Raw genomic sequence first — 23,362 nt, 5'->3', positions numbered from 1 at the left:
CAAGACCGCTTCCACCGTTGTTATCAGGATGAATCTATATTTCTGTAGCAGTACTGAAGCTGTATGTAAGACGAGTCGATTCTGCTGCAACGATGATGAGATGAGTGTTGTTTAGGTACAATAAACTAATTTTAACATCTACATGAGGAACTCGTGAAATAAACAAATAACGGCTTTTGCTTGGGTGAATAAAATGTTAGACTTGCCGCCCTTCATATCGTTGATATTGAGGAGTAATATACTGTACATTGTATATTGTGACGCAAGTGTGATAAACTGATATAACTTTTAAAAATATTCTATCATTCATGGGTAAATAATGCAAGTATCGAGCTCGAATTATTATTATTATTATTATTATTATTATTATTATTATTATTATTATTATACGATTATGATGATATTATTACTTGTAATGTATGGTTATGAAGTGTTTACATCCAATTAGTATTAGTATTATTGTTATTATTATTTACTTAGTCGAATGATCGCATTGTGTGTGAGGTTATGTCTTGAAACATGTACTGCATATAGACGTTTATATGTAAGAACCTTTAATTAATTTATTCTTACCTGTATATATAATTTGTAATCCACTACGGTATTTTGAAACGATCTGTAACATCCAGAAAGGCACTGGGGAGACGCGAATTATGGAGAATATTCTGTACACGATATCCATGTATTAAGCACTCTAGAATTTACGAGGAGGTATTTATGACGTATCTTTCTGGAAGCCTGACCAGGCACCTATATAAAGAGGTGGTCTTGGTGGTAGAGACGAGTTGTTGTTTAGTAAGAGTCATGGTTTAACAGGAGTTGTTCTGATCAGACGTGCGTCTTGCTATCGAGTGTTTGAAGTATGTGGATCGGTTTAGTAAAGTTGGTAGTTGACATGCAGTAGCTGCAGTCTCCATGTTGAAGTGATAGGAAGTTGTTAAAATGGTGGCTTGTTGATGTTCTTGGAGTGAAGTGTTTTGTTTGTGATACAGTGATTAAGGTTATGTGTGTTGAATTTGTAAACAATTGTAAATAAATCCGTGTACGCAAGTTGACAGCATTTTGTGTGCGTCATTGTGGTTACATTAATTGCTTAGTTATTATTATTAATAGTAGTAGTAGTAGTAGTAGTAAGTGCTGTTAATATTGTTATTAATTTATTATATTATCTGTAATTGGAGAAGTTAATGATAAATAAACAAATCAAATCAAGTAACACAAGTAAGCTTTTTCCCTCTGGGAACTATTAATAGGGAACCATTGTAATATTATCCCCTTGTGATGGAAGCTGCAATGACCTTTGTTAATAAAGTACCACTGCAACATTCTTCACCTACGACGTAGGCTCCAGTGATCGATGTTAACCTGTTACATTTTCCGCCTGTGATAAAAGCTCCAATGATCGATGTTAGCAGAGTACCATTGTCATATTCTCCACCTGTGATGAAAGCTTCAATGATCGATGTTAACAGGGTACCATTGTAATATTCTCCACTGATGATGAAAGCTCTAATGATCGACGTTAACAGGGTACCATTATCATATTCTCCACTGACGATGAAAGCTCCAATAATCGATGTTAACGGGGTACCATTATCATATTCTCCACTGACGATGAAAGCTCCTATAAACGATGTTAACGGGGTACCATTGCAATATTCTCCACCTGTAGTGGAAGCTGCAATGATCTTTGTTAATAAGGTACCGTTAAAACATTCTTCACCTAGGACGTGTGCTCCAATGATCGATGTTAATAGAGTACCATTGTCATATTCTCCACCTAAGCTCTCACGACCTATGTTAATAGGATACCATTGTAATATTTTTCACCTGTAACGTGAACTCCAAATATAGACATTAATAGGGTTCCACTGCAAAACTCCAGTGATCGATTTGGTAGTTCATAACTAGAGATGTAATTATGGGCTTAGTGTTCGAGGTCCCCTATAGTTTCTTCTTTGTTCGTTGATGACACTGATTCGTGTTCGAAGTCCCTATAGCTTTTTCTTTGTTCGTTGATAACACTGATTAGATAAAAGTAAATGATGACTGATAATGAATACACACTTATCGCACAGCGTGTGATAGTGGTAATACGAATTATTGATCTAAAGCTGTTTAAGCGAAGTCTTTGTTGTTCCTGTCTACCTCCTTTGTCTTTATGCTCATCCATAAAGGAAACAAAGAGAGAAATATTGTAAACAGTAAATTATGTCGATGACATTTGAAAGAAATCAGACCAGTTAAGAAATATCTTACCGGGTAAGTTGGCCGTGCGGTTAGGATCGCGCAGCTGTGAGCTTGCATACGCGAGACAGTGGGTTCGTACCGTAATTAAGGCCACGGCCGCTTCCTTCCCACTCCTAGGCCTTTCCTATCCCATCGTCGCCATAAGACTTGCCTGTGTCGGTGCGACGTAAAGCAACTAGCAATATATTTATATCTTTGTTAAAAACCACGTGGGCACTGGAAATTCGTCTCGTTTTTATGAGTATTACGATTCTGCCCGGTCTGATGAATTTACGCTCTCACAAGGAATTTGTTCGAAGGTGTCTTGTATACTGCGTAACTGGTGCAACCAATTGGGACCGGGATAAATAATTGTGTACAAAGTCCATGGTACTGCGCTAAAACACGTTCACGTTTATGCGTAATTAACAGTGTTCTGCTTTCATACAATATTCACTTTTGAAACTTCAGGCCTTTATTCACTACTAATTTACCGCAGTAAGATTCAGAAAACTTTCTAAACCCCACCCAAAATATGAAATGACTTGACAAATTTAAACAGCACATACGAGTTTTAGAACATTCAACTCATTAAATCAAAACATTATGAAATCAAGATTTTCGAAAATAAAACAATTGAATTTAACCCATAAAACTGCACAATCTTTAAGGGTTGTTCTATAAATATAGTTAACAAATTTACTGAAAAAATTAATTAACATGTTAATTTTGGTGAGATATGCTTTTTTAAACGTTTTTAATAAATTTTGCACTATCATTCAATTATGTACACTCCAGACCAAGTTAATCTTATCTAAAATGTTTTGTTTGGACCTTTTATTAACGTCTTATAAATACAGAAAACGGAAAACATAAAATATATTGTCTAAATATTGTAAAAGTTGAAATACCTATACATTAGAATGGTTAAATGCGTAGAAACTTACGATAGTCTTTCCTTTATGACATATTTGTTATGAGTTCGTGTGGATCATGTTTCAGATATATTTAGTTAAGAGATTCTTTTACTTGCCCGGCCTTTTATCTGTTATCTGGGATCAGCACCAATGTGGATTAAGCTCTGTTTTACTGACGTCAGATGCCCTTCCTGTAGCTAACCCTATGTGGTGGGTAGGGGGATTTATTTACTCTTGCATGTTTCTGTGGTGGTTAGTAGTATGATATGCTGTATGTAAGGGAAGGTAAAATTCCATTGTTTCCACGTGTTCCATTGTTGGACGCGCTTGTAAACGGTCGTCTGTTGAGAGTGCTCTTGCATTATCGTAATGGTAAAGTAGTTAAAACCTATAGAAACTCTTTAATTTTGTGTATGTGTGATCCATTTAGTGCTAATTGTATATTGGTGTTTAGTGCTTGTTGGTAGAAATTGGGAGTAGTGATATATAGTTGAATTTTATATCAAGTAGTTCAGTTGGTGTTCAGTAGATTACGTTTTCTACATTAAGTAGGCTAGTTACGTGTACTTTGTTTCGAGTTTAGGTTTAAGAAATAATTTAGGTATTAATATTGACTTGTTTAAACATTTAAATATCTGTAGGTTCGTTGGTATAATACTTACAAAGACAGATTATCATAAGGAGTTCTAACTTCCGCAGCTTTTACATTCAAGCAGACAATAGACACGGTATTTTGGATAGATATCCGTTCAAACTATCAAGATGGTAATAATTTATTCAATTAAATAACACGATACGCCTGTAAACTTCGATTTAATAACAGAAGTTAAAGAGAACACCACTGGAGAATTACTCAACTGTCTTTGGATTGTTGACGATTGTTGACGATTGTTTGCTGCATTCCGACGAGATAAACGAGAAGAGGGTAGTTGAGTAAACAAACACAAGCATCAGCTGATTACTATATTCCGGTAATTTGTAATTCCAAGTCCCCGGCATACTTTGCACGTTGCAAATTCGATTATTCGTCGAGTAAAAGTTAATAATCAAACCCCTATATCCCAATAATTGCAATTCAAGACCCCGGCGTAGTTTTGAAAAAAGATTTTTAGAGAAATTACTGTAGACAACCCCTTATTTTTCAGCATTTAATGACACTTTTATTCTCCGTCCCGCGTACTAGGGAAAATAATAGTAATCCACCAGCTGTAAAAATCACATAACCACGTTTCGGTTGAGAACTGTAGTAAAGAATGAAATGGCGTTTGACTTTTATTGCCGGGAGTGTCTGAGGAAAATTTCGGCTCGCCAGATGCAGGTCTTTCGATTTGACTCCCGTAGGGGACCTGCGCATCGTGATGAGAATGAAATGATGATGAAGACGACACATACACCCAGCCCCCGTGCCAGCGAAATTAACCATTGATGGTTAAAATTCCCGACCCTGCCGGGAATCGAACCCGGGACCCCTGTGATCAAAGGCCAGCACGCTAACCATTTAACCATGGAGCTGGACAGAATTGTAGTGTAGATACGGTGTAATAGATACTGTAGTATTCTGCCTGACATATTCGTGTGTACCTTTGTGTACGGTGATCCTTTCGTACTTCAGTGTTTAACCAAAGGGCAGTTTTCATTTCAGTTAGAGCATAGTACGATAAAATAGTACTAATAATAATCTGTCTACGCATTCAGCTTTGTTGGTAATCTTTGAGTCGTTCTTGCGAAATTCAAACCTTAAGTGCAATTTCTATTTCTGTTTGTGCTTAGTAATAACCTATTGTACTTAGTATACGTCTTAACGAAGTTTAAAATTATTATAGTGTATTGCAGTATCTTATGTCCGCCTCTGTCATGTAGTGGTTAGTGTGATTAGCTACCACTCCCGGAGGCCCGCGTTCGATTCCCGGCTCTGCCACGAAACTTGAAAAGTGGTACGAGGGCTGGAACGGGGTCCACTCAGCCTCGGGAGGTCAACTTAGTAGATGTGGGTTCAATTCCCACCTCAGCCATCCTAAAAGTGGTTTTCCGTGGTTTCCCACTTTTCCTCCTGGCAAATGCCGGGATGGTACCTAACTTAAGGCCACGGCCGATTCCTTTGCTCTTCCTCGTCTATCCCTTCCAATCTTCCCATCCCCCCGCAAGGCCCCTGTTCAGCACAGCAAGTGAGGCCGCCTGGGCGAGCTACTGGTCATCCTACCCAGTTGTATCCCCCGACCCAGACTCTGAAGCTCCAGGACACTGCCCATGTGGTGGTAGAGGTGGGATCCCTCGCTGAGTCCGAGGGAAAAATCGAACCTGGAGGGTAAACATATAAAGAAGAAGAAGAAGTATCTTATTAGAAATTAGAGTGCTTATTCTATTACTGTGAAATATTTGTGTAGTATAGTAGAAGAATCTGTAGAAACTCTCTTACTAGAATTCTGTTGTAATTAGGATAGGCTATACTGCAGTTTAGAATTGTGTACTTCTTGAGTATTCCTTTCGGTATTCAGTAATAAACGGCAGTTTTCATCCTGTTAGGCTGTTGTAGGATAAAAATGTAGTATTGTAGCGTAGTAGTGTATTCATTACCTTATTTTCTTGTGATCTTTGTGTGCTACCCTAGACAAAAATTCTTTCCTTTCATTTTTTGCACAGAATAAATTATTTTATTTTTCCTTTTCTTTTCATTATTCCATAAAGAATGTCTAAGGAGTGCAAGTGTAGGAACTGTGGGTGTGGCCAGGCATTAAGGAGTATGAGGGAGGAGTTGGAGCGTTTGAGGGAGGTAATGAGGATTCTCTCAGAAGACAGGAAGGAAAGTAGGCCTCCCTCAACCTATGTACAGGATACAGTAGGTGTAAAAGAGGGATGTGAAGGAAAGGGGGAATTGTAGAAGACAGGTGGTCTAATGTTTTAAGAGGACGGAGATTGCAGGCTAACTGTTCTATTCAGGATCAGAATTCAAGACAGATGTCTGTGAGAAATTGGTACAAATCACTGCAGGTAGAACAACAGAGCGAAAATGAGGAACAGGAAACTGTTGCTGAGCAGTGTGGAAGTAGGGGGAAAGGAAGGGGTAGGAAAGGGAAATGTAAAGTAGAGGATAGTAAAAGACAGGTGGAACAGGGCCATGGAAGAAAGAAAAGGGAGGAGGAAGTAGCTTCTGCAGCAGTGAGGAAAGATAGGGCTGACCAGGAGGGGAGGGGATCAAATGAGGTGGGTAGGGATATAGCTGTGGTCATGGGGGATTCCATTGTTAGACATGTGGGAAAAATGTGTGGAGGAAAGGGAACCAGGGTAGAGCGTTATCCAGGAATTAGGTTAACGCAGATGTGGATGAAAGTAGAAGAGAAGGCGGAAGGAAAGGAGAACCAACAACGTAAGGCAAGCAGATATACATGTGGGAAAAGTCTGTGGAGGAAAGGGAACCAGGGTAGAGCGTTATCCAGGAATTAGGTTAACGCAGATGTGGATGAAAGTAGAAGAGAAGGCGGAGGGAAAGAAGAACCAACAACTTAAGGCAAGCAGATATAAGTACCAACATAGTTGGGGATGTGTGGGATTTAGTAAATGGAGCACGGGTGAAGTTTAAGGAAGCAGAGATTGTTATACACTGACTGACAGTGACAATGCAACACCAAGGAGGAGTGGTTCGAAAGGGATGAAAGTTGGGGAAAAAACAGAGACGGCACGGATGAATAATTGATGTTTATTTCAAACCGATAGGGAGGTTACACAATGCGCACGGCATCGACTCAGTAGGATGTAGGACCACCGCGAGCGGCGATGCACGCAGAAACATGTCGAGGTACAGAGTCAATAAGAGTGCGGATGGTGTCCTGAGGGATGGTTCTCCATTCTCTGTCAACCATTTGCCACAGTTGGTCGTCCGTACGGGGCTGGGGCAGAGTTTGCAAACGGCGTCCAATGAGATCCCACACGTGTTCGATTGGTGAGAGATCCGGAGAGTACGCTGGCCACGGAAGCACCTGTACACCTCGTAGAGCCTGTTGGGAGATGCGAGCAGTGTGTGGGCGGGCATTATCCTGCTAAAACAGAGCATTGGGCAGCCCCTGAAGGTACGGGAGTGCCACCGGCCACAGCACATGCTGCACGTAGCGGTGGGCATTTAACGTGCCTTGAATACGCACTAGAGGTGACGTGGAATCATACGCAATAGCGCCCCAAACCATGATACCGCGTTGTCTAGCGGTAGGGCGCTCCACAGTTACTGCCGGATTTGACCTTTCTCCACGCCGACGCCACACTCGTCTGCGGTGACTATCACTGACAGAACAGAAGCGTGACTCATCGGAGAACACGACGTTCCGCCATTCCCTCATCCAAGTCGCTCTAGCCCGGCACCATGCCAGGCGTGCACGTCTATGCTGTGGAGTCAATGGTAGTCTTCTGAGCGGACGCCGGGAGTGCAGGCCTCCTTCAACCAATCGACGGGAAATTGTTCTGGTCGATATTGGAACAGCCAGGGTGTCTTGCACATGCTGAAGAATGGCGGTTGACGTGGCGTGCGGGGCTGCCACCGCTTGGCGGCGGATGCGCCGATCCTCGCGTGCTGACGTCACTCGGGCTGCGCCTGGACCCCTCGCACGTGCCACATGTCCCTGCGCCAACCATCTTCGCCACAGGCGCTGCACCGTGGACACATCCCTATGGGTATCGGCTGCGATTTGACGAAGCGACCAACCTGCCCTTCTCAGCCCGATCACCATACCCCTCGTAAAGTCGTCTGTCTGCTGGAAATACCTCCGTTGACGGCGGCCTGGCATTCTTAGCTATACACGTGTCCTGTGGCACACGACAACACGTTCTACAATGACTGTCGGCTGAGAAATCACGGTACGAAGTGGGCCATTCGCCAACGCCGTGTCCCATTTATCGTTCGCTACGTGCGCAGCACAGCGGCGCATTTCACATCATGAGCATACCTCAGTGACGTCAGTCTACCCTGCAATTGGCATAAAGTTCTGACCACTCCTTTTTGGTGTTGCATTTGCTCTGTCAGTCAGTGTAAGTGAAATACTGTGTAGGAGGATACTGGGTGAAAGGTGATTGGGGATTTAAATGAGATTATGGAGTGGGTATGTGATAAACTGGGAGTTAGACTTCTAGATCCTAATGGGTGGGTAGGAAATAGGGATCTGCCTTGAGATGGCCTTCACTTAAACCCCAGTGGTACGTATAAGATAGGAAATTTGTTTAGAAGGGTTATAGGGAGGTACATTCAGAGAAAAGGGGTGGTCTAGGGAACGATGATAAAGGTAGGGGGAACTGGAAGTGAAGTAGGGATGACATAAAAATGTTCGTGTTGAACTGTAGAAGTATTGTAAAGAAAGGAATAGAATTAATTTAATAGATATATACTTACCACATATTATAACAGGAGTTGGATCAAGGCTGAGAAATGATATAATGGATGCAGAAGTTTCCTCACGGAACTGAAGTGTGCATCGTAGAGATAGGGTAGGAATGGTATGAGGGGGAGTATTCATTCTGGTGAAAGAAGAATTTGTAAGCTACGAAAATATTAAAGATCACAAACATGAAATTCTATATTAAGCAACTTGATGTCTTTGGAGTGTACAGGCCGGAAAAGGGTAGCGCTGACGCTGATTCGGAATTATTTGATAAGATACATGGTAAACTGTGTGGGAAACGATATGGAAAGGAATGTGATTGTAGTGGGTAATTTCAATTTACCGAATGTCAATTGGGAAGGTAATGCAAACAACAGAAATCACGACCAACAAATGGCAAATAAGTTAAGATGGGAAGGACAGCTGATTCAGAAAGTGATGGAACCAACTAGAGGAAGAATATTCTGGACGTGCTGGTAAAACCAGATGAGCTCTATAGAGAAACCGAAGTAATTGATGGTTTTAGTGATCACGAAGCTATTTTTGTCGTAGTTAAAAATAAATGTGATAGAAAGGAAGGTCTTAAAAGTAGGACTATTAGGCAGTACCATATGGCTGATAAAGCAGGCATGAGGGAGTATTTAAAAAGTAACTGTGATCGGTGGAACACGGGAAATAAAAATGCAAACAGACTCTGAGATGGGTTTAAAGCAATTGTTGAGGAATGCGAAAATAGGTTTTACCTTTAAAGGTGGTAAGGAATGGTAAAGACCCACTACATTATATCAGAGATGTAATGACACTTAGAAGTAGGTTGGAAAGAAGTCGAGTTAGAAATGGCTGTGGAAGTATGGAGAAATTAAAGCAACTTACTAGGAAATTGAATCTAGCAAAGAAGTCAGCTAAGGATAACATGATGGCAAGCATAATTGGTAGTCATAAAATTTTAGTGAAAAATGGAAGGCTATGTAAAGGTACTTCAACACAGAAACAGGTTCTAAGAAGGACATTCCAGGATTCATTAATGGACAAGGAGAGTGTGTATGCGAAACTCTTCAAAAGGCAGAAGTATTCAGTCAGCAGTATGTAAAGATTGTTGGTTACAAGGATAATGTCCAGATAGAGGAGGTGACTAATACTAAAGAAGTATTAAAATTTACCTATGATAACAACGACATGTACGATAAGATACAAAATTTGAAAACTAGAAAAGCAGCTGGGATCAGGTTTCGGGGGATATACTAAAGATAATGGGTTGGGATATTTTACCATATCTGAAGTACTTATTTGATTATTGTTTGCATGAAGGAGCTATAGCAAATGAACGGAAACTTGCTATAGTTGTCCGTGTGTATAAAAGAAAGGGTGATAAACATAAAGCTGAAAATTACAGGCCAGTGAGTTTGACATGCATTGCATGTAAGCTTTTGGTAAAGCATTCTTTTTGATTATATTAGGCATTTTTGAGAAATTAATAACTGGTTCGATAGAAGGCAGATCGGGTTTAAGAAAGATTATTCCACTGAAGCTCATCTTGCAGGATTCCAGCAAGATGTAGCAGATATCTTGGATTCAGGAGGTCAAATGGACTGCATCGAGATTGACCTATCTGAGGCATTTGATAGGGTTGATCATGGGAGACTACTGGCAAAAATTATTGTAATTGGACTAGACAAAAGAGTGACTGAATGGGTGGCTATATCTCTAGGAAAGAGCACTCAGAGAACTAGAGTAGGCGAAGCTTTATCTGACACTGTAATAATTAAGAGGTGAATTCCTCAAGGCAGCATATTTGGACCTTTATGTTTTCTTATATATATAAATGCTATGAGTAAAGAAGTGGAATCAGAGATAAGGCATTTGCGGATGATGTTATTCTGTACAGAGTAATAAATAAGTTACTAGATTGTGAGCAACTGAAAAATGACCTCGTTAATGTTGTTAGATGGACAGTAAGCAATGGTATGATGATAAACGGGGTTAAAAGTCATTTTGTGAGTTTCACAAATAGGAAATGTCCTCTCAGTTTTAATTACTGTGTTAATGGGGTGACAGTTGCTTTTGGGGATCATTGTAAGTAGCTAGGTGTTAATATAAGGAAAGATCTTCATTGGAGACATCACACAAATATGATTGTAAATAAAGTGTACAGATCTGTGCACATGGTTATGTGGGTATTTTTGGGTTGTAGTAAGAATATAAAGGAGAGGGCGTGTAAGTCTCTGTTAAGACCCAACTAAAGTATGGTTCAAGTGGTTGGGAACCTCACCAGAATTACATCATTTAAGAACTGGAAAAAGGCCAAAGAAAAGCAGCGCGATTTGTTCTGGGTGATTTCCGACAAAAGAGTAGCAGTACAAAAATGTTACAAAGAGTGGGCTGGGAAGACTTTGGAGAAAGGCGACGAGCTGCTCGACTAAGTGGTATGTTCCGAGCTGTCAGTGGAGAGATGGCGTGGAATGACATCTGTAGACAAATAAGTTTGAGTGGTATCTTTAAAAGTAGGAAAGATCACAGTATGAAGATAAAGCTGGAATTCAAGAGGACAAATTGAGGCAAACATTCGTTTATAGGAAGTGGAGTTAGGGATATGAATAACTTACCATGGGAGATGTTCAATAAATTTCCAATGTTAAAAAAGTCATTAAGAAAATGCTAAGAAAACACCAGATAGGGAATCTGCCACCTGGGCAACTGCCCTAAATGCAGATCAGTATTGATTGATTGATTGATTGATTGATTGATTGATTGATTGATTGATTGATTGATTGATTGATTGATTGATTGATTGATTGATTGATTGATTGAGGTGCATTAGGATGATCACTAACATTCTGTTTCGGAGCTACAGTAGAAGTATTAACCAAACGTCGTTAATATCCTCAACTTGTCCTTGAAACAAACCCAGAGCCCTTCGTCAATACGCTGACAATTCATCCTGGGAAGGGGGCATTCGGATATCATTAAGAGTTTAAAATGAAAATTGTTGAGAGATTTTTTGGTTATTTATAGGAAAGAATTCAAATGACAAGTTTGTTTTTTAGCAAAATATTCAGCTCTTAGTCTCAAATTTTCCAGTGTTCTACTAAATTTCATCCAAAATGGCTGTCGCCCATTCACGCTTATAAATAGAAATTAATTACAGTTCGTGTTGGTCACTAAACTGTACCATCATTTTGAACTTCCGCTAGAATAAATGCATTTTGTAAAACCCATACTTGTGTCAGCCGATTAAGAATCAGGATCAGAATCAGAATCAGGAAAATACATGTCCACAACGGGATTCTCTGGCCTGAAGAAAACGCAAAGGCCCCCTTTACAGTAAATAAGTGGAGAAGTGTAGGAAAGTTTGTTATTTTAATATCGTATTCGGACAACGCTCTGACTGCCAGTTACTGTAATCTGTTAATTGTTGTAGTTTGATCGTGATTTCGCGAGTTATTTATTCTAACATTACAACACACCCGCAAGTTTTATGGAAACATATTATCAATATTAGATAAATTGCAATAAAAACGTTATTATAGTTTATATTTGTTTATTTATGTGCATGAAGTTTGATGGTTTATTGGAGTGTGAAGTTTAGTTGATTTTAAACTGATTTTATACAAACACATACACATGTTAGTAGACGTAATGAAGTAGTTAAATTTCCTGCATAAAAATATTTGTACACGATTTATTAAATATTAACCTTTTTTACCGAAGTTTCTTCTATACGGAGAGAAAGCGTAATAATTCCCATTTAAAAAGGTGCATATTAGTGAATACATTTACCTGCTAAAATCTAAAAAAAAAAGATGAACCATTTATTGCTTACAACATTATCCCAAAAGGCAACATCTGGTACATGTGAAAGAAAAAAGTGTCCTCGCCTACACATGTTTTGAAAAATTAATTCATGACAGACAGACTTGAAGAATGAAGTAAAAATGATAATATAAATGAATCAAAATATGTGAAGTGGCCTCCTGTTTCACTAACATGATTCAAATGCAAAACATATATGCTTTAATAGTACAAAATGAAATATAGTTTGGATCTAGGTAACTTCGCAAATTTAAAATATTATGAAAATTATAGACGAATGATTTTTATGCAGTGTTTAAAATAATCTGTAAGTGCAAGTTGTAAATTAATGAAATTCACGTGTTATTTTCTAAACAAGAACGAGCTATTAAATATCGCACACTGATAGTATATTTTTAATAAACATACTGAAATACTTTCATGTTAACGAGCCCTAATAAAAATGTTAATGTATTAATCCTGTAAACGTGTTTTATAATAATTTCAATGTAAAAAAAGAATACAATTTTGATCCATTTTAAAACAAATAACAGATCTCTTTGTGTAGACCGCCGTGACTTTACCTTTCCACTTAACCCGCTGAGTTGTAAATGGTACTGCTCTAAAATATTTTAACATTTTTATTTGTTTTTCAATCAATTTCGTAACTAAAAATACAGCGTTTTTATTTGCTGATGGCTGTGGTTATTGCTTTTTTTTTGCTAGTTGCTGTACGTCGCACCGACACAGATTGGTCTTATGGCGACGATGGGACAGGAAGGGGCTAGGAGTGGGAAGGAAGCGGCCGTGGCCTTAATTAAGGTACAGCGCCAGCATTTGCCTGGTGTGAAAATGATAAACCACGGAAAACCATTTTCAGGGCTGCCGACAGTGGGGCTCGAAACTACTATCACCCGAATACTGGATACTGGCAGCACTTAAGCGACTGCAGCTATCGAGCTCGGTGGTTATTGCTTTAAGAAGTAGTTCAACTCAGCCACGTCCGCCTTAGTAGGGTAACTATTAGTGCTACTTGCTGCCGTCATCGGAGGCCCGGGCTCGATTCCTGGTAATGCCAGAGATTTATGAATGACGGGATGGCTGGTTTGAGGTTCAAAAGGACGCAAGTATCTCACCTCCAGCGGGGGTGTGCCTGGAAAGAGCTCTACGAGGAAAGAAGATTTGTCTGGTTTCGTGGCTAAATGGTTATCATACTGGCCTTTGATCCAAGGAGTCCTGGGTTCGATTCCTGGCCGGGTTGGGGATTTTAACCTGCATTGTTTAATTGTTCTTGTTCGGGGGTTGGGTGTTTCTGCCGACTTCAGCATTAGAATTCATGTTAGGTGGGGACTGATCCTCACAGATACACAGGTCGCCTATAGGACGTCATCTCGAAAGACCTGCGCCAATCCTCTCCGGAAGCCAATCGCCATTATTATTATTATTATTATTATTATTATTATTATTATTATTATTATTATTATTATTATTATTATTATTGGGCAACCAGCCTCTATTAACACTCTTTTTTTTACAAGTTGCTTTACGTCGCACCGACACAGATAGGTCTTATGGCGACGATGGGACAGGAAAGGGCTAGGAGTTGGAAGGAAGCAGCCGTGGCCTTAATTAAGGTACAGCCCCAGTATTTGCCTGGTGTCCCCCTCGTGTGTGCTTCTATAATTGTAGGGGATTAACCTTGGTTACCCTCTTCAATTGAAGATCCTCTTCGTGGTGGGGGGGGGACTAGTAGCTCCTTTCATGCGATGCCGAGCGGAGCCCTACTGGGTAACCATTCGGTATACAAGGAGGAGGAAGCTAAAGCACCACCCAACCCTAAGGTGTAACGCGACCCATGCCGATGGGGTGCATGGCACATGGGAGATGTGTCCTGAACGGAGCCTTCGAGATACTTGGCGCCCTCTCGAAGTAAGTAGCCTTACCCGGGTATGCGGGGCTCTGCCTGGGCGGACATATATTTCCCTAGCTCCTCGTGGGACCTAAATGAGTACTGTAGCTACCCATAAACCGGAGAGCTCTTCTGGGGCCTCCGAGAGAAACACCAGTTCAACAACCGATGGGGACTCTTCGGAGATACCCTCGGATAGTACGACCTCGACAGTAAGAGAGCTCACTCTAGAGGTAGGCAATCTACTAGTCCAGAAGAAGAAGTAGAAACAGCGCTCCGGCGCTGAGAAGAGGAGGTATAAGAAGGCTTTAAAGGCCCGGGAGCAGGCCAAAGAGGGCCTAACTCCTGGAGCTGAGAGGCCTTCTACTGCCATGACAGCGACGACTGTGGGGGGATCCAATGGGCACAAGAGGCGGGACCCTGAAAAGGGCTCTGCTTCTAGGGCACAGAGGACTCCACCCACCAAGACGCCAGTGGGGAAACGACTTCTGTCGGGGGCAACCCCAGAAGAAGATCGGCCGACCCACAAAAAACACAAGGTGGAGTATGCTAGGATAGCTAAAGCTGGGATCAGGAGGGCCATAGTACCTGTAGGATATCCTGACCAGCAGCTAACCGAGAAACAGGTAGAATCTGTGGAGGAGGCCATCACCGATCTGATAGACGGGCTTCCGGAGCAGGGGCCCATTAAGCCTCAGTTCCTGGACTGCTATCTGTCGAGAGGTGCGGCCGTCATTATCGCAGAGAATGATGAGACTGTAGCATGGCTTTCTAGTCTTGTTACAGGTCTACAACCATGGGAAGGAGGCAGGCTCACAATTGTGGACATGGATAAACTCCTTTCCTATAAGAGAGTCATGGTCTGGATACCAGGACAACCAAAGGACAATAATGTCCTTTTGGAAAGAATGCACGCCAGAACCGTGGCTTAAATCCCAGCAGCTGGAGGGTCTACGACCGCAAGGAGGAGAAGAGAGGTGTCCGACTTGTGGTTAGCAGGGGCGAAGAGCGGGAGCCCGGACAGGAACCGGGGCCAGCCAAGCCTCAAGATTCGTCGCGGGAGACGGAGCTGCACGTTCCGGAGACCGCATAAGGTAAAGTATTGCATGAAAGTTAGGAATGATTACTTTCATACAAGCAAACATACAACATTGTATAGCGGCCTCCAGGGTACTTATTAGAAGTATCCAGAAAGGCAGGTTTTCGGTCGCCCTGATACAAGAACCCTGGCTTAGACAGGGGCATATCATGGGACTAAAATGTGCAGGCTTCACTCTATTCAGTGGAATAGCAGAGGAAAAGCCTAGAGCATGTATACTAGTTAAGGATCATAACGCTTGGGCGATACCAGGCTTCATTACTAGAGACCTTGTAGCAGTTCTAGTGAGATATGAAGAGGGCGGACAGCCAAGAGATCTGGTTGTCTGTTCTGCATATTTCCCAGGAGACTCTGAATCTCCACCCCCGCCGGAGGAGTTCAAGAGACTGGATATATATTGTAAGAAACAAGGACTAAACCTCATAGTAGGATGTGACGCCAATGCTCATCACAGCATTTGGGGAAGTAAACACACAAACCGAAGGGGAGAGCATTTCATAGAATTTCTATGTACAACTGATCTTGAGATCATGAATATAGGTGATACCCCTACCTTCATCAATAACAGGAGTGAGGGGATCATGGGAATCATACAGGAATTTAAAGACTGGAAAGTTTCTTTGGAACCTTCCTTGTCAGACCATAGACACATTGCGTTTCATATAGAGGGCTCCTTCTAGATCCCACCTTATAGAAACCCTAGACGAACCAACTGGACGTCTTTCAGGGAGGACGTGAGGAGGGGACTGGAAGGAGGACCCTCAAATATAATTAAGAACAAAGAGGAGCTGGAGCTCAGTGTGAGCTTTCTCACACAAACACTGGTTACCTCTTATGAATTAAACTGCCCAGTTGTTAAGGCAAAAAGAGCAACAGGAAGTTTCAAGTGGAACAGTTATCTTGAACACCTGAGGAGAAACACACGAAGGCTCTGGAATAAATACAGGGAAATTCAGGATCAAGAAAGCCTAGATTCTTATAAAGAATCACAAAGAAGGTATACGTCAGAAGTCAAAAAGGCTTCTAGGAAATCTTGGAGACAGTTTTGTGACTCCATTGAAAGTCAACGTGAAGCGGCAAGGCTTCATAAAATTCTAACCTTAGATGGAAGGGCAAGGCTGGGCTCACTGGAGTCACCTTCGGGTGGATACACATCCACAGAGAGGGAGACCCTGAACTTACTGCTTGATGCCCACTTTCCAGGTTCAGCAGTCACGAATAGTGAAGTAGAATCGAGCGGATCCTTCAGACCCGATGGAAGTGGCTGGAAGGAAGCCGCAGAGATTGTTACCCCCAGAAGGGTGAAGTGGGCATTAGAATCTTTTGCCCCTTACAAAAGCCCAGGAATGGATGGGATCTTCCCGGCGCTTCTTCAAGAAGCGGGTGGGGTCCTTATACCATACCTGGTCAGAATTTTTAGAGCCTCTCTCACTATGGGGTACGTGTACTCCTTGTGGCGTCAGGCGAAAGTAGTATATATACCTAAACCCGGAAGGTCTTCATATACTAGACCTAAGGATTATAGACCCATCAGTCTAACGTCTTTTCTTCATAAGACCTTGGAAAGACTAGTGGATAGACATATCAGGGAGAAAGTTTTAAGAGATTGTCCCCTGCATCCTCATCAACATGCATATCAACCAGGGAAGTCGGTTGAGACGACACTACACCAGCTAGTTTCTAGGCTGGAGAGTGCCTTGGATCAGCAACATCTTGCTATGGTTGTATTCCTAGATATAGAAGGGGCCTATAACTACACATCTTTGGGCTCCATAGAACTTAGTCTAGAGAGAAGAGGAGTGAGCAGGATGCTCATAAAATGGATTATGGCCTCGCTGCAGGGCCGTCAAGTTCTGTTTACCCTCAACGCAGTTATGTTGAGAGCTAATTTAGACAGGGGGTGTCCACAGGGAGGAGTATTATTACCAACATTATGGTGTCTGGTAGTGGATGAACTACTTACCAGGTTAAATGTTGGAGGAATTTACGCCCAAGGCTATGCAGATGACATTAGCCTGATGGCGGTGGGAAATTTCCCCAGTACGGTTTCAGAGCTCGTACAGAGCTCCCTACGTAGGGTGAAAAGATGGTGCCACGACACGGACTTGTCAGTTAATCCCGAAAAGACGGAGCTCGTGGTATTTACCAGGAGGAGGAGTCTAGACGGACTGTCAGAGCCTTTCCTATTTGGGAAAAAATTAGTTAAGACAACCTCAGTTAAGTACCTATGGGTAATCCTTGAGGCAAGACTGAGTTGGAAGAAACACATAGACCATAAGGTGGATAAGGCTCGCAAGATTATGTGGGCCTGTCGCAGGGCCGTCGAAAAGACTTGGGGCCTAGGACCTAAGGTGGTCCAGTGGCTCTATATTTCTATTGTACGGCCCACGATCACCTATGCATCTTTAGTCTGGTGGCCAGGTTCGGAGAGTAAAACTGTGACCACCAAGTTAAACAGTGTCCAAAGGCTTGCGTGTCTAAGAATAACAGGGGCACTGGATACTACACCATTATATGCAATGGAGGCCATCCTAGGTCCTCCCCCCTTACATTTATATGTTAAGGAAATAGCGGGAATGAGTGCCTACCGCCTCTGGTCACTCGGAGGATGGTCCTTCAAGAATCCGAATAGAGGTCATGCCTCTATTCTCACAAGGCTTCACCAGACCTGCCCTATGACAATGATGATCGGGGACCTGATGAAGCCTAGTTTTAATTTGAACTATAAATTCACAGTGGTGATACCCACAAGGGAGGAGTGGGCCGCGGATGCTGGGGCCCGTCTTAGTTCTGGGGGCTGTACATGGTACACAGATGGCTCGCGGACAGAGACGGGCACAGGCGCCGGGGTCTGGGGGCCTAAGACAAGGCTCTCCCTACCTATGGGTAAATACGCTACTGTTTTTCAGGCCGAAGTATACGCAATACTGGCCTGTGCTGTATATATATGGAACATGCCTAGACACAGAAGATGCATCACTATTTGCAGCGATAGCCAGGCAGCTTTAAAAGCACTATGTGCAGTTAAAACAACATCAAGAATGGTATGAGAATGCCAAAGGATGTTAGATCAGCTGTGTGAACTAGCTCAGTTACCCTATTATGGGTCCCTGGGCACACAGGTATCAGTGGAAATGAAGAAGCTGACAAACTAGCGAAAGAAGGCTCAAAAGGTCCTTTCATAGGACCAGAGCCCTTCCTGGGAGTGTCACTCCGAAGCGTGAAACTGGCAATATCCCAGTGGACAAACCAGTCTCACTTAGACATTTGGAAGAGGTTAACTATAGCAAGGCAGGCACGTGAACTTATCAAAGGGCCTAGCCAAAGTTATAAAAAGGTCCTGATAAATTTGAATAGGACCAGTATGCGAATGGTAGTTGGACTGTTGACAGGCCGCAATACCTTACAGAGACACCTACACATCATGAAAATCAGTCAAGATCCGATGTGTAGAAGATGCGGTAGGGAGGAGGAGACCTCCGCTCATGTGTTATGTCAGTGCGAGGCTCTTGCAAGCACTAGACATCGATACCTTGGCTCACATTTCGTGAGCCTGGAAGACATCAGGAATGCCAACATCCGGACACCGGTATCCTTTATAGGAGCACTAGGTCTGGACTAGGCAAACCCGTTTAAGGGACACAAAGGGTCTTCACAGACCTACGTGTGGAGCCCTGCGAAGGCAGGGTTCACCCATTCTTTATCTATCTATCTATCTCTGCCTGGTATGAAAATGGGAAACCACCAAAAACCATCTTCAGGACTGCCGACAGTGAGGTTCGAACCCACTACCTCCCGAATACTGGATACTGGCCGCACCTAAGCGACTGCAGCTATCGAGCTCGGTCTATTACATTTAACTCTAATCAGAAGGAATGTGGAAGATGCCCGACCTTCGAAGAATAAAGACATCGACAAAATAAATGGAAGGTCGACGAAGTGTGTGAAGTGAAAGACATTCTCGGCCTCCCAAACCTAATATAACGCCGGAGACGTTGTCCTTCCGTTCCCAAGATCGAAGGTTCGATCCTGGTTGAATAATTATGTAATTTGTTTAATGTCCCTTCAATTATCATGGAATTTAAAAGACGTCAGAGTGTGGAAATTTTGTCCTCCAGGAGTTCTTGAACGTGTCGGAAGCCAGCGATAGGTAGTTGTCTCATTATAATACCCTCAACTGACACAGATCTCAGCCTAACCGGCTTGGTTATTATTATTATTATTATTATTATTATTATTATTATTATTATTATTATCTAGTGTAACGGGCACCCATGTACTGACGGACTAAGATAAAGTGTTTCCTCGTGGTTTTTCAACTTAATGAAATTACTTGGATGGTTGGTACCTTCCTCGATGTCACAGAAGAGTTCCTGCTAAATTGCATCCTAATACAAGAGGTACCGGGCGAGTTGGCCGTGTGCGTAGAGGCGCGCGGCTGTGAGCTTGCATCCGGGAGATAGTAGGTTCGAATCCCACTATCGGCAGCCCTGAAAATGGTTTTCCGTGGTTTCCCATTTTCACACCAGGCAAATGCTGGGGCTGTGCCTTAATTCAGGCCACGGCCGCTTCCTTCCAACTCCTAGGCCTTCCCTATCCCATCGTCGCCATAAGACCTATCTGTGTCGGTGCGACGTAAAGCCCCTAGCAAAAAAAAAAATACAAGTGGTTAAGACACGGGAGTCACACGCCTTATGGTTATTCTTCTTCTACTTCTGCTTCTTCTTCTTGGGGGGCTTTGTCGCCCAGACGATAGAGCAGTCCGGTGATATTTGAAAGTGCTCAAAATTGTCAGCCTCGTATCGATAGGTTTAATGGCGTGTGAAAGAACTCCTGTGGGATGAAATTCCGGCACCTCGTCTTCTCCAAAAACCGTAAAAGTAGTTAGTGGGACGTGAAATCAATATTATTATTATTATTATTATTATTATTATTATTATTATTATTATTATTATTATTATTATCGGTATTATTAATATGTAGTAAAGCTGCGATCGTCAGGTGTATGTTCTTTGAATTGATGTCACTGGTGTCTTGGACGTCAATTTCGACGTTCTGTTCGAGACCACACGAAACCACACCCTACACTCAAAGCAGATAACGTTAAGATTTAAGAAAATCCTGAGTTATAGATCGAGATCAAACCCGCAATCTTAGCCACAAGAAGTGAAGTCCTTGGAAACTGGAGCCAGCAGGAGTATAGAATAATTTGGAAACTCAAAGACGTCAACTGAATTGCTGGCAGTAACTGCCTTGAAAGGAACTACAGGGAGTATAGTTTTGAAAGGGATGAATTTGATCCATAAAATTGAAATGCTGTGGGAAAAAAAAACCATTGAAGAGAACACTACATTTCCCAACGTTCGTAATACCGAAAATATGTCATAAAATAATGGCCTTTCTTAGAAGAACTGAAACCATGTAGAATTTAATTATGAACTCTTACATTATAGTGTTACTCCCTTCGCCTTACAGAGCCAAAATAATAAGTGCAATTCTCGAATGAGCGTGTTGCCTTAAGAAGGAAAATTTAATCTTGTAGTGTGTCAATTATCAAGTCTAAGCGGCCTTTGTTTTCGTCAGATAAGCAAAAAGGAATCTAGACGTTTGAGGACTTTGTACTGCCAAGACGACTGCTGTGCAGCCAGATGGCCAGCATATATTGTAGTGCAAGTGACCAGCGTCACGAAATCCCCAATCTATTACTTGGCTTTTGACACCGGCTCCGCTGCCTCTCGTATCGCGCAGCTCCTCAGTTGGTCTCACAAGGCTGAGTGAGCACCGTTCTAGCCCTCAGTCCAGAATTATAATCCCTGGACTAGCCGAGAATGGAACTGAGGGCCTTCGGGTAAGAATCAGGCATGCTATTCCTGTGCCACGGACTAGGTTTGATGACGATGATGATGATGATGATGATTATTATTATTATTATTATTATTATTATTATTATTATTATTATTCAAACAATTTACCAAGAATGTTCCGTGTCTCTCTAAATCCAGACACGGAGTCCGGACACTTGGCAGTACGATGGAGAGAGGAGTTTTTCTTTTCAATTTGTTTTACGTCGCACCGACACGAATAGGTCTTATGGCGACGATGGGATAGGAAAGGGCAAGGAGGGATAAGGAAGCGATCGTGGCCCTTAATTATAAGGGACAACCCCGGCATTTGCCAGGTGTATAAATGGGAAACCATGGAAAACAATCTTCAGGGCTGGCGACAGTGGGGTTTGAACCCACTACCTGCCAAATGCAAGTTAGTAGCTACGTGTCCCAAACCAGGCAGCCACTCGCTCGGTAGACATAGTAGGACGTGACTCAGGAACGTGTGCTCGACACTGACAGCAATGTAATGTAGCAGTATAAATTATTCAGGCTCAGTGCAGTGAGATGATGGATGTCAGCATAGCCTCCTTCCATTTTTGATGTACAGTAGACTATTACTGCATCAAGTCGCAAATTTCAAAACAGACTCGGTCTAATATGACAAGAATTTCGCCTAAAGTATATATATTCCAATTCTAAGTCCAGTTATTTGTGCTTAGTAGAAGATTAGTGGTGTCAATTTTCTTCAAAGATTTCTTTATCCTCTTGGCCTTAAATCATGTAACCAGGCATCCTATTGATTTCTTATTAACACGGTGCGTTGAGTATGAAAACTACTTTCTTCTTCTTCTTCATCCGTTTACCCTCCAGGGTCGGTTTTTCCCTCTGACTTAGCGAGGGATCCCGTTTCTACCGCCTCAAGGACAGTGTCCTGCAGCTTCAGTCTCTGGGTCGGTGGATAAAACTGGGGAGGATGACCAGTACCTCGCCCAGGCGGCCTCACCTGCTATGCTGAACAGGGCCTTGTGGTAGGATGGGAAGATTGGAAGGGATAGACAAGGAAGAGGGAAGGATTCGGCCGTGGCCTTAAGTTAGGTACCATCCCGGCATTTGCCTGGAGGGGAAGTGAGAAACCACGGAAAAACACATTTAGGATGGCTGAGGTGGGAATCGAACCCACCTCTACTCAGTTGACCTCCCGAGGCTGAGTGGACTCCGTTCCAGCCCTCGTACAACCTTTCAAATTTGGTGGCAGATCCGGGAATCGAACCCGGGCCTCCGGGGGTAGCAGCTAATCACACTAACCACTACACCACAGAGGCGGATATGAAAATTACTTTACCGGATAAAATCCTATATGAAGAGGTAACTGTGCAGTTTTTAAAATTTGATCTTGTAGAGTCATTTCCTTCCATTCGTGATGGATGTCAGTACTCCTGATAAGTTATGAGTGTTCTGACTGTTAACATAACCAGACAGATGAAACCACCATGCCATTCCTAAATTTTCTCTACACTGCAGTGTGCAGTTATAATCGAGGCACCCTGTATGACAATCCGTTTATCCTGATTTACTCCCTCTATTGTTCGACGTAGAAGAAGATAGTTGCTGACCCGTATTGATGTCATTTTCTCAAAGTGAAGTTTCATCTTCGCAGACAAGATGAGGTTAACTTAAGGCAGCTACTACACATTTAGAAATGTATTCGATATGTAATATTTTAAGATGTTACTCACCACAATCACAAGATTAAAAAGGAATAACATATACTTGATGCACCGCATCCCTCTGTTGAGATCGTGGTTAGGAGCCATTGCGAAGGTGAAGTGAACTCTGCGAACAGTCAGTCTCTGTCTACTCAATAACAAGATAACTCCTCTTATCAATTTCTGATGATAAAACTTCGCAAATATGTGTCATACAAGTTGAATATGTCACACAGACTTCGTAGTTATACGAAAGTATATCATTATTGTCTTATTGGGGGCTACGGAGAGCCTGGGATGTAAGTCTCCTCATGCAAGTGAAGTGTGTCTGGTGGCCTGTTTTAATTTGATGGCTGTAATAGCATTTGTTCCTCTTTACTTTACTCAAGGACTGGGACAGGTTGTTAACCGTTAAAGAGCCTATAATGTTGTTTGACTTAAAATCCACTATTACATAGCCTGGGACTTGAAATTCAATGCAATACGGAAAAACGGTCGGCTGGACACCCCTGTTATGGTGAGGGA

The 23,362-nt window shown here is 42.2% G+C and overlaps 1 protein-coding gene across 1 annotated transcript in view; it reads right to left on the bottom strand.

Annotated features, from left to right (window-relative positions):
• The window catches only part of LOC136864533 (23 kDa integral membrane protein), a 154,894-nt gene extending 131,896 nt beyond the window's left edge, over positions 1-22,998 (bottom strand). Inside the window, exon 1 of the mRNA XM_067141633.2 lies at positions 22,868-22,998. Coding sequence (XP_066997734.1) covers positions 22,868-22,945 — 78 coding nt within the window. The 5' untranslated portion in view covers positions 22,946-22,998. The remainder of the gene's footprint in view (positions 1-22,867) is intronic.
• Between the last annotated feature and the right edge of the window lie 364 nt (positions 22,999-23,362).

This window comes from Anabrus simplex, chromosome 2 (assembly GCF_040414725.1).
Source record: "Anabrus simplex isolate iqAnaSimp1 chromosome 2, ASM4041472v1, whole genome shotgun sequence".
Lineage (NCBI taxonomy): Eukaryota > Metazoa > Arthropoda > Insecta > Orthoptera > Tettigoniidae > Anabrus > Anabrus simplex.
This window is presented reverse-complemented; position numbering and strand designations above follow the sequence as displayed.